The following is a 12,627-nucleotide window of genomic DNA, read 5'->3' as shown; positions in this document are numbered from 1 at the left end:
TTGCTATGGCTAAAGACAATTCAACCATTAACCCAATTTTGCAGTGCTATCTACAGAGTTACACTAGAGTCCTATTACAGAGTTACAGATTTGCATAGTTACCAACCAGCCCAAGCCTATACTCTTCTGAAGACTATCTATAGAACTGGAAGGCTGGTTCGATAGCTTACACTCAAACCTGAATGATGTAAGTGTGCTATTCTTCTTTTTCCCGATAAAGACACATATCGCTTAACTATCAACTGGAATATATTTCACAAGTACAATCATCCGCATATTGAATATATTGCGACAAAAGGAGTACGCGCCATGGGCATTTTGCGCAAGTTGCAAAATCGACGATCAGGTAAGCGAAGAAAATCACTTTTGGTGGTATATAGGGTGTCCCTACTAACTTTAGCCAGAGTTCAAAAATATACCGATGCCCCCTAAGACGGCACGACCAAATGCGTACCACATGGAGTATATCACACTATTTTTTTGTATCCTGTGTAATTGCATAATTAGTCAAGATTAATAAACCAACTTCTGAAGCAATGAAGTGAGGCAAAAAATTGCAATTAAACAGTTGTAGAGCGGCTTCCAAACGTCCTATTGTACAGTTTGTAACTTTCTATCTATTAAGTATTAGTTGTTTTGCGATTACCGCAGATGCCTTACTAAATACGAAGAAATACCACGTGACATGCCCACTTGCGCGCAATGACTGCACTGCTCCCAAGCGTTCCACGTACAAACGAACATCGCACTTAGCAGGGTGTGCTGCCACTTAAAAGGCGACAGTCTAGTGATTCGCCCACGCTAAAACGCTTTCACTAGCTAGTTTCTACAATGTGTTCATTTGATTTTGGTATCCGGTCATAAAAGGTTTTTTTTTTAATGAAAATGCCTATTTACTGCCAACGACGTCCCTTTTCGGCCCAGTCCTTCCTGTTTTACCAGTGATATCATACATCACGGTGACTAGATTCAGATGCGTTCAAGTATGAAAGCATTATTAGACCCAGTGCTGACTGCTTCTCTAGAATATAAGCACCTGATATTTCCCTGGCGTAGTGAATCCTGTAACACAAAGATGCTTGAGGTCTCCCTCACAAAATTACGTTGCCACACATTCCCTCCCTCAACTTCTACTTACACAGGTCAGGTTTGGTACCCTCCCCTCTCTGTTCCTTTTGTAATAAGCAAGAACAATTCATCACTTCATCCTATTGTGTCGCCGCTTTACTGCAGAAGAAGCACTTCGAAGACTTGGCCTGGACTTAACAGAACATGTTATTCTTTCGTATGAAGTCTCCAATTTGAAATTCAGTCACAGGAATATTTGCTCAGCTCTCCAAACATTTGTTATGATATCCAACCGAACGCCTAGTTAACATTCCACCTTTTGTATATTTCTGCACATTAAATTATTCATTACTGATTCGATTTGTTCTTACTGATTTTATTTTAACAGATAATGTTACGTTCAACAGCGCTAAGTTCATAGAGAATATGAAACTTATTCTTCATTATAAATTAGAATAATTCGTCCATTTCATGGTCAATCCCCTATAGCGGGTGGGGTTGACATGCTTGATATAAAAAAACATCATCATCCCACCGCCTCAAGCTTCACCGGCCGATTATAACTGGGAGACGACGCAGGGGACGTCTCCCTCCTCGCGGAAATTATTGAGCAGGTCCCTATTTTGTGTATACACTGGAAATTGTAAGGCAATGCCGTAAGGAGCAACCTGCTGCAATCATTTTGCTAATATTTTGGTACAGAAGCACATCTTACGTTGTCAAGCGATAGTACGAGCAGGCAAGGAGGCGAGCTGCCCTCCCGACAATACAGGTTCCCTCCAGCGCCCCCGCAAGCGACACATGCATGCGTATACCTGATCTTTTCTCATGTCAGAGTCATGGGCTTAAGTCGTGGTTGCGTCACTAGCCCCGCATTTCCGTTTTGGTGTACCTGCAAGAAACGTCATTCTGCAGACGATTAGTTGTGAACACGAATCTCCGGTACCGTTGTCTCGTTATACCCAGATGGCATCACTCCTCTCTCCTTGTCTTCGCATCGATAAAGAAGTGTTCCTTTACTTTTGTATCCCACCGACGGCCCAAGGAGACCTGCGCGACAGAAAACTATTTTGAGATTCGCTCTTCTTATGCACCACTCATTAGTTGCACCTCTGTAAACAATATGTTACAGTGTCTCCCCATTTGCTCAACCATGCAATCAAAGTGCAATAAGAAGGGAAATATAAATCCAGGTGCGTTGGCAGGCTGGTCTTTCGAAACAGAACACCCATTCTTTGGGCGAAAATGATGGTACTTCAGTGGAATGAAGTCAAAGCCAACCTTCTTAAGTTGATGCGTTTACTAACATTAAGAGCACTTCACGCACTTTCTGGGGGCTATGTATCTGCCTATCTATATATCTAAGTTTGTTTGTTCGCATGTCACTTGCAAAGATCACTATCAGTTGTGCTTTAACTTGCTGGGGTTTTCTCTAACGCGCTGTTTGAGCTAAAGCAGAAAATTGTGCATGAAGTTGTGGCGTTTGCATCCAACAATGGTGGTAATACTGATCATTTGTTCGAAACATGTTTGAAGCCGCTAATGTCAAGACGCGCAAGCGCCTGGTCACATCGTATATTTTCAGATTTCCGACGGTTTTTTTGTAAACCCGAAATAAATGAAACCACAACTGCTATCTTCATGGAAATAATTGAATTCAATATTTCTGAATGCGATCTACAGGTTCTCCACTGCGCGTTCGGCGTTTCAGTCAATACTTTACAAGTTAATAAAATTTTGCTAACTATTGAAAGGCTCATACTAAAGAATAGTTTGCGTTTCCCAAGACATCAATCAAGAAGACTGAGTTGGTTGTATTCACGTAGCGCACGTCAAGTAGTTGACCTCCCCTACGTACGTATACGCAGCTTCAATCCTTAATGATTTGTGTGCTCCCGTGAACACTTCTAAAACTTAATTGACTGCCCGAAGGAGCGCTTTAAATGCTCTCACTGCACTTTGGAAGTTCCCTACGGGGTCTTTCAACACGCGCAGAACTACAAAATTTCTCCAGCATGCTTCATACAATGCGCATTTCCTTACTTCAGTGGTTCATATTATGCACCTAGCAATTCGCAAACAGCAAACATTTTCGTCGCACCATAGGCATCCATAACTCTAATTATCACGGATTTTATCGTGTTTTTTGGCACTCTCAAAGTATAACTACAACATTTATTATTTTGCGTTTCCCCAGAAGTATGCTTAATTGCTTTTAAACTTCGTCGTAATACACTGGACGGTTGTAAAGCTACACATCTTTGAATATCCCATATAGCGCAAGTGCGCAATAGACAGATGTTAGGTGCTTTTGTGCTAATTATCCCACACTGATAATTTTGGGCACACATGACGATCGACAAGCCAAATTTTTCCCATCGAAGTTTTATTGTGCCAATGCAAACTGTCCTCTCAATAAACTTTTATTTGAACGTTAGTAGCAGAGATATTGAGCTGGACATTATTGTCCACGTCTAGTCGCAACAAAAGCTTCGCTGTAAAGAAAAGGCACACTCGACTCATTTGCTTTTTTAATGTGATCTTACGCACGCATGAATTTCGCTGTGACACAAACTTTGTAAAAACTCCTGAATGACAAATGACCGGCACAACGAAAAGCAGGAAAGAATACCAAAACGTACACTTCCGAACCAGTCACTTCTTTTTAACTTTGGTGTACTGTAACTACTAAAGGTAACGTCAGTGTTTTCGACAGAAGCCTCGACGTGGCTCAATAGAAAATCACGGAAGGCAGAGAACTTACCCAAAAATACGAGCACTGCTCCAACTGTCATTCCCTCGATCGTGTAGCTATTGGGTGGAAGATAATGAGATGTGAATTTAGCTACTTGGAGGCGTACACAAACATCTATACTTCATGCTTCAATATCACTATTTTGCATTGGAATCCAAATTTAAGACGGGACACTCCAGGCGAATTTCAGTCGTCGTTGTCGGCGTCGCCCTCATGTTCCATATAAATTCAAAGTGCGATAACATCGCGGCCGCGCGCCGTATTCTGTAGGTGCGAACGAAAGGTTGCGAGGCTGAGCCGAGAGGATGGCGGCTTGTTCTTCGCGCATTTCTATTTTTCTGATCTTTGCACGTTTTCATTCGAATAAGTGAAGAACTCCATTTTCAGTCTCACAGAGTCTCAATAAATATTTTATTAAAAAACGAAGTAAGATCGCGCAACAAACTGTAGCTTCGTCCTGCACATAAGCTTCCAAGCAAGCACCCGACGATAAGACCGCTGGTCAAGGCTATTTAGTCAAGCAACGCTTTACCCCCCACCCCCCCACCCCTACCCGAAATTTTTTCGTGCTGTCATGCACCACCGACCAAAACAACCCCCGGCACCGGAAATCACTCTGGATTTTGTCTACAATGTCTTTTTCACACTCGGAAACACATTTCAGCGCGAACATTGCGAACTCGGGCTTGATTCCGTGCCAACGCTCATGCATCGGGAGTCACGTAACGCAAGGAACCCCATTCAAGCCCAAAGTTTCAAGGGCGTTTTGATGGCCAGTGAGCTCGTCGCGGCATCTCGCAAAGGCCGCGGAATCCAACGAGCGGATGGATTTCCAATCTGAAACTTTGTGGATATAAAGTTCTCAAACTCTTCACGCGAAAGGTGCATTGACATTTCCAAAGTCATGCTTTAGATTTTCAATTCCGGAACTTTGTGGGTTTATTGTTGTTATAAACATTTGACACCAAAGGTGCATTGACTTTTCTAAAATCGTACAATGGAGAATACAAAGGGGCAAGCTAAATCAACACACTATCCGGCAAGTTGTCAAAGCGCGCAGCGAGGTCCGATGAGACGAAGCGTTGTGGTGGTTCATTTGTGCCCCGTCATGTCCCAGAAAAGAATATCATTTTTTTTTACCTGTGCCAAAGCATCCACGTCAAGACACTAAAGCCAGCAAAGGTAACTACGTTCTTATGTTTTCTTTTTGTACTTTGACTTTTATTCGCGAGGACACATTGACCCTCTTTAATTTTCTCGTTCTTGCTATCCGCGGGCTGCCAGAGCTAGACAGAGCGCATGCGTTTTCCTCGTGTTGCCTCGACCGCCGCGCGGCGCACTTCAGTGCGCGTTCGCTTTTCTTTGGCCGAATAGTTTTCACCTGGCAGAGTTTTGGACGCCTTCTGGCTAGCAGACGACAAAAAGAAACCGTGGTCGCTCACCGCCATCACTGAGGGGATTCGACGTATTACAACGCGTTCGCTTGGGCGCAACCTCCCCGGAAAGTCTTGTCTCGGCGGTGTAGGATACCAAGCAGTATGCGTATGGTTCTCCGTAAACCAAGCGTCTCACGTTTTCTTCGATATTCCTTCGGTAGCCACATTAGGTGCCCAAAGTAGGCATTCGATTGTGGCCAACACGCTTACCTTCGGGTTTATTTTATTTCGGTGCCCCTGCCCCACAAAAGAAAAGAAGACATTGTTGCGGCGCAGTGAATTGTCGCATGGTGAAATTTTGCTTTTGCTACTTCTTTTGCGCAAAGTGATGAGCCGTGGGACGCTTCAGATGCCGGATAATCTTATTATATTATTGCGATAGCAATTATATGGGCACTCCAAGCGCATTCCTGCCGTCACCGTCATGTTCCGGATAAAATCCAAGGGCGATAACATCGTGACCGTGCGCCGCATGCTGTATGTGCGAGTGAAAGCGGGGGTGGGGGGGTGGGGGGGGGGGGCATCGCATGGGTGAGCCGACGATGATGGCTCAGTCGTGTGTGCGCAAAGGAGAAAAGCGGGGAGGAAGCGCGCTGCCTTCCGTCGCGCGCGATACGTCAGGGGATGTGGAAGCAGAGGGGGCAGGACTTAGGATTCTGTGATCTGTGAATATGTGATTGCGCAACATGTTTATTTGTTTTGTTTGACGCAATATATACAGTGAATATTTCTTAGATGCGTAGATTTATTGGAGACTTATACGTATATTTAAATATGTTGTTGCAAAGTGTTGTGTAATCGTGCAGTGAACTTTGTTTCAAGTGACACTTTCTTGCCATTTATCAAGCTTTATCTTCGCATTTGGATATTTCATTGTATCTTCGCATTTCTACTGTACGAGGGCGAGTCAAATAAAAGTGAGCCAATGCATCCCGCTCAATAATGGTGTGGTTCACTCTCTGTTAATTAGGCATGCGCGTAGCACACGGGTATCTCTCATTTACAAAAGTGGCACACAACTGTGAGGATAAATGTTCTTTAATGTTCTCATACACTGAGTTTAAAATGGTTGTGTGACATAATAGACGCTCCAAGAGCTGAACAACATGGTGCCGTGAGGTTTTTGACAGCTGAAAGTGTTTCCCGAAAAGAAATTAGTCTCCATATGGTTGTCGTGTACGTTGAGCATTGTATTTCATTGGCCACTGTGAAGCGTTGGAGCAAACGGTTCAAAGAAGGGCGTGAGCGCTTCAAATACGATCCAAGGCCGGGCCAAAGCCGCCGTGCATTCACCCCCAATACAATTGCAAAGGTTGATGAACTGATTAGACAAGAACGGAGGATAAGCATCAATGAACTGGCAGAGCGCGCGAAAATCAGCCACGGTTCGGGTCACACCATAATTCATGAACATCTCGGTTATCGGCTCTTGTGTGCGCAATGGATGCCCAAGATTTTGAACCACCGCCAGAAGACGGAGAGTTTCGGCGCTGCCTTGAGTCGCCTAATCCGGTATCACAATGAGGGTGACGACTTCGCTGCAGTTGTGACCGGGGACGAATCATGGTGCCACTACTACGAGCCTGAAACACGACGGCAAAGCTTACAGTGGAAACATTCGAATTCACCACCCCAAAGAAAAGAAAGGCCATCATTTCCACCGGAAACGTGTTAGTCACTTTTTTTTCGATCGTCATGAGCCGTTACTGATCGAATTAGCTAAACCTGCAGAGACTATCAATCGTTTCAAATGTTGTGAAACGCCGTATCGACTGCGTGTCGCAATCAAGACCAAACGAAGTGGAAAATTGACGAATGGAGTCATCTTGGTCCATGACAATGCCCATCCCCGCGTCGCTGATGTGGTTAACAAAAAAGCTGGCAAATTTCAAGTGGGAAACGCTGCAACATCCGCCATACAGCCCAGACCCATCGCCCTGCGACTTCCAGATTGTGGGGCAATTGAAAAAACAGCTCAAAGGAACCAGATTCGTGTCGGAAGATGACGTGAAAGAGTCAGTTACAGACGTTTTGAAGCAGCAACCCAAGAAATTTTATGAGACGGGAATCACGCGAGTCTTTAGTCAACGGGACAAATGTCTAAATGGTCATGGAGACTACTTTTAAATAAATTACGCCGTTTGTCATATATAAATTCGCATTGGCTCACTTTCATTTGACTCACCCTCGTATATTTTGCAGAACTCCTGCTTTTCATATGTGCTCTCTGTTGCGACTATAATTTCGGTGCAATTACTCACAATACACGACAGATGACAGCTGCTCCTGCACAATACATTAGAACAAAGAACAGCGTCACTGATATTTTTCCTTGGCCGTTGCATTTGTACAAAAATGTAAACAATGTTCTTGAATGAAAGTTTCATTAAAATATTTGTTCTCAACTTGTTCACTTCATGGCCTTCATATATTTCTTATCAGCTGCATGCACTGCTTTGCTGGTTTCGAACTGATATAGTTCTAAAGTTCATGTAATTTTTTCTTTACTTAATAAATACACGAAAAACATGGAAGCATTCATATCACTTATTTCGGGTACAATTTTTGGGACATACGTGTGTATTCTTTCATGAAAAAAATACATCTTTTACTTGTCTTCCCAGTGCATAGCGTTCAAGAATTCGTTTGCAGCATGTTTGGCAATGTCAATGCAGTTATCATTCATGTATTTGATCACTCGACAAATCCATAACGAGAAGACTGAGCTGCAACGTGAGCCCCCTCCCGCCCCCCCCCCCCCCCCAACCCCGAACTAAATTTCTGGCTATGTCACTGCTGGCACTACATCTCGCTACGCAAGAATCTACACTCGCAGGTCGCGTAGGCTCGTCTCTGCTGCGGGTAACTGCTGAAACAGAGTATAGATGATGGCGCTAGGTTGCTACACCAGTGCATGGGATATTGCTGCACGCCAAGCTTATTTTGTTGCGTAATTTTCTCTAATAAAATCAGCAACGACGCAAGGCTGGGCAAAAGCTCTACCTCCTGCAGTGAAGTCGTTTCCCTTCGCCGCTTTCGCATTGTAGTAGTCAACGACGCCTTCATGCCGCTAGCGCGGACACGTGGTAAAATATATTCTACCTATCCTGCTGCGCAGAGCCAAGCTTGCGTTAGCAGATGCAGCGAAACGTTATGTGTATATCGGAACATCGCAGAAAACTCAGTGCACCCTGTAGCAGAGCCCACGCGGCCAATAAGCTTCCGACGCGCATTTTGCGCTCTCCCGCACTTCTACCCCTCACGGTGGTGGCTGGAACCCATTGCGCATGCAGGGTTATTGGAACTATGCAAGAGGTCTGCAAGTGATTGTTTTGTAGATGCTAGAGTTCGCACTTTATTAATATTTTCGGGGTTATTGCTGTTTCCCCCTTCTTTATTCAATATAACAGAAAGCTTCTGAAGATTAAAATCATCCCAGAGACCATGGATGCTGATGGTATCACTATATAGTCCACAGGAGCCAATGATGGCCAGATTGAGGGAGCCTTACAAGAGGCCATAGACACTGTCGAAACTTATCTCGAACCAACTGGTATCAGATGCTCCCCTTGAAGTCGGGACTCCTACTGTATAGTCGCAAGAAACGTGGTCCAAAACCCAAGGGTTGGACGTCGTTAGAAGACAGGGGCACCAGCCTATATACTAGAAATGGTTGCCACATACCCAAGAAACGTGATCCAAGGCCCAAGGGTCAGACATCGTTAGAAGACACAGACACCAACCTATATACTAGAAATGGTTGCCGCATACCCAGAGCCGATTCAATCAAGGTATTGGGCATGATTATTGAGTCAGGGGGTACAAGTGGTACAAAAAAACACTATAGACAAGCTAATTGCTAAAACTTAAAGTGCCATTCGTTTACTTCGGAGAGAATCAAATTGGCATCATGGACTCTAGGAGGATAACCTTATTCGACTAATGCATGTTTTCGTTCTGTGCCACTTTAGGTACGTGGCAGCCATGCATCGATAGAAACGAGCAGAGCGAGATAAATTGAATGCACAGCTTAGGAAGATTACCAAGCGGGTTTTCGGGTTACCCGTATACACTTATACAGAGCGCTTAATGCAGCTTGGCATTCACAATACTCTGGAACACATTGCAGAGGCCCAGGAGTGCGCACAGCTAACTTGCCTCACTACAACTAAGGCAGGGAGATCCACCTTGCAGGAACTCGGACATCACGCCGGTAGAATAGCGTAGGCGTTCTCTGACGTTCCTCCATCGATTCGTGAGAACATTACGGTCGCGCCCCTACCAAGGAACATGCACCCAGATCATAATCGTGGTAAAAGGAGAGCAAGGGCGGCCAACCTTCTTAGGCAATTACAGAGTGATCAGCGGCAGGTCAGCTTTGTGGATGCTGCCTCATGCAAGGGTCGTCGGTGTTCACCATCGTCGCTGTCGATGGTCAGCGGGGAATCACCAATGCTGCCTCGGTTCGGACAAGTAGCTCGGAAATTGCTGAACAAGTGTATACTCAGTGTACCAAGTATACTCAAGTGTACCGAACTGTATTCATCAATTATTCTTTCTAGGATATTCCAACAATCATTACACTGCTCATCACTACCAAGCGACTGGAAGGTGGGGAAAGTGGTTCCTGTTCACAAATCAGGTAACACACATTGTCCCGAAAACTAGCGTCCCATATCACTAACCAGCATTCCCTGTAAGATGCTGGAGCACATTATATATTCCCACATAGTTGATTTTCTTGAGACGAACTCTTTTTTTAACAACAGTCAGCATGGCTTTAGGAAATCCTTCTCCTGCGAAACGCAACTAGCTTGCTTTACTAACGACGCCTTTTCTGACACCGACTTAGGATTTGACACCGATTGCATCTTTATCGATTTTGCTAAAGCCTTCGATACCGTATCCCATAACCTACTAATCTATAAACTTAGTCTTCTTAACATTTACCCGCTAGTACTGGACTGGATTAAAAACTTTCTTGCTAATAGAACACAATACGTAATCGCGAACAGTTCGTCGTCTGCGCCTCTCGCGGTAACGTCAGGCGTGCCGCAAGGGTCGGTTCTCGGTCCTCTACTTTTTCTAATCTATATTAATGATCTTGCTTCCTGTGTGAAATTTTCTACTATTAGGCTTTTTGCTGGTGACTGCGTTATATATCATAAAATTACTGACCTCAATGATTCTCATAAACTTCAAGACGACATTAATAACGTTCTGTTATGGTATAACAAGTGGTCTATGAAGCTTAATTTAAGCAAATGTAAATGCATGCGCGAATCACAGCGTACCAATACTACTAACCTGCATACATATTTCCTAAAAAAATAGCCCTCTCAGTTGTCTCATCGTACAAATACCTTGGACTAAACATCACCAGCCACCTTTCCTGGCACATGCATGTCGACATTATATGTGGCAATGCCAATCGCATGTTGGGCTATTTGCGCCGAAACTTCTCATCCGCACCATCGTCACTGAAACTAACTCTCTACAAAACATTAGTTTGCTCCAAACTAGAATGCGCATGCGCCATTTGGGACCCGGCTAACATTACACTCATAAACAGCATAGAAGCCATTCAAAATCGTGCAGCGCGTTTCATTTTATCAAACTACTCCCGACATGCTAGCGTTACCTCAACGAAGACAACACTTAACTTGCCAGAACTTTCTTTCCGTCGTAGATGCTTCCGCCTTTCGTTATTCCATAAAATCTACCACCACAACCCTTTGCAGAAAGAACAGCTTATCACCCAACCGTCGTACATATCATCTCGCTCTGACCACAGTTTCAAAGTTGTTGTGCCGTCTTCACGTAGTAAATTTTGTAGTAATGCATTCATCCTTAGCACAAGCAAAGATTGGAACCACCTTCCCGCCACCGTTGCAGCCATCCTGGATATCGACACCTTCAAAACCAGCATTCATGAAACGCCACGTTGAATATGTCTTTGTATATAGCACAATTTCTTTGTTATGTTCGCCCACTCCTTTCTGTAATGCTTCCGGGCCTTGAAAGTATCTTAAATAAATAAATAAATAAATAAATAAATAAATAAATAAATAAACAAGTAAGTAAATAAATAAATGGCTATTGCACTAGCCCTACTGGATAGCTCACTGGATGCTATATATAGCGATTCAATGTCTGCAGTTAGAGTGTTTGAAGAAAGGCGCCATTTCCAAACAGGCCCTCAGACTTCTTGGGGGCAAGGAAATCACACACCTCTTCATTTATTGGTTTCCCACACATCAGGGTCAGATAGAAGGTGCTCCTCCCAACCTAAACGAGTTGGTACGCGCGAACTTGCCCACTGCGCTATCCCCGAGCAATCGGAAAACGACTCCACAAAGAACAGGGATGCGCCTTCCACCAACAACGAGATTACGAAACACTACTATCTCAGCCGTAGAACCCACTTCGTTCCTCATTCGTGGATCAATATAGTTGAAGCACTAACGCTCCGCCTGCTACAAACGAATACCTATCCCAATCCGTCGCTCTTACATACAATCTATCCGGATACTTACACCGATGGTACTTGCCGCGATTGCCGAGAAATAGCCACGTTAGAACGCATGCTCTGGCGGTGTGCCCGGTCACGTTCTATCATCGATAACAGCTCGGCCAGATGGGAGGCGGTTCTCCGCAGCTCCCTTTTGGCTGACCAATTCTGGGCTATCCAGCAGGCCCACGATGCGGCCGAGAGCATGGCCTTCCGGTTCCTAACGTGGGAGCGGCCCGCTTCGTGATGACTTACGATCTGCAGGACTTCAATAAAGCTTTACCATACCACACCATGCCATCGCTATTTTCTAGAAAACGGTTTAAACCTTACAACAGCGACTGAACTAAGTAGCGAATGCGAGCAGCAAAGCAACATACCTGAATAAAAAATCTGCCTTGTTGGTCGACGTTTGCCGCGAAGGCATATTCCTGTAATGCACGCAGTGCGCGTGCTCATTGAAGCGAAGAGTATTGAACTTGACGCCCGTCTAGCACTGCTAAAGACCATCTTAAAATAAGATGCGGTTTCCTTCGTTTATAGTGGGTGTCACGGGTTGGAGAACAGCTGTCGCCATCCTACAGTGACCTGAACAACAATGCGTCGAAAGAAAAGTGAATATAAAAAGAACTGTACATATAGTGTCATGTTTACAAACCTTGGCGGAGAACAATTGTATATCAACCCAGTAAACACGCACCAGCAGAGCGATGTCGGCGATAAATTAAAGGCTTCCTTACGGCAGAGAAGCCTGTGAAAGCATTCTCCAGTCGCAATCTTGATGAGAGCTATTGAAACGCATTCTTCGTGTGCACATAAAGCAACAATTTTTTTGAAGTGCGGCGTTCGCGTATCAA

General features: G+C 44.4%; 1 protein-coding gene across 9 annotated transcripts in view; it reads right to left on the bottom strand.

The window, feature by feature from the left end:
• The window catches only part of LOC135895862 (uncharacterized), a 37,124-nt gene extending 24,831 nt beyond the window's left edge, over positions 1 to 12,293 (bottom strand). For all 9 annotated transcript variants that reach the window (XR_011512067.1, XM_065424061.2, XM_065424062.2 and 6 more), the window contains exons 1-3: positions 12,151 to 12,293; positions 3,833 to 3,879; positions 2,015 to 2,118 (exon numbers count right to left, since the gene is read on the bottom strand). Coding sequence is in view for 8 of the 9 variants with exons in the window: in XM_065424061.2 (XP_065280133.1) it covers positions 2,015 to 2,118; positions 3,833 to 3,879; positions 12,151 to 12,197 (198 nt within the window). In the remaining variant the exon portion in view is untranslated. The remainder of the gene's footprint in view (positions 1 to 2,014; positions 2,119 to 3,832; positions 3,880 to 12,150) is intronic.
• Positions 12,294 to 12,627: the final 334 nt, after the last annotated feature.

Source organism: Dermacentor albipictus, chromosome 2 (genome assembly GCF_038994185.2).
Source record: "Dermacentor albipictus isolate Rhodes 1998 colony chromosome 2, USDA_Dalb.pri_finalv2, whole genome shotgun sequence".
NCBI classification, from domain to species: Eukaryota; Metazoa; Arthropoda; class Arachnida; order Ixodida; family Ixodidae; genus Dermacentor; species Dermacentor albipictus.
Note: the sequence above shows the minus strand (reverse complement) of the source record. Positions and strands in the feature narration are given on the sequence as shown.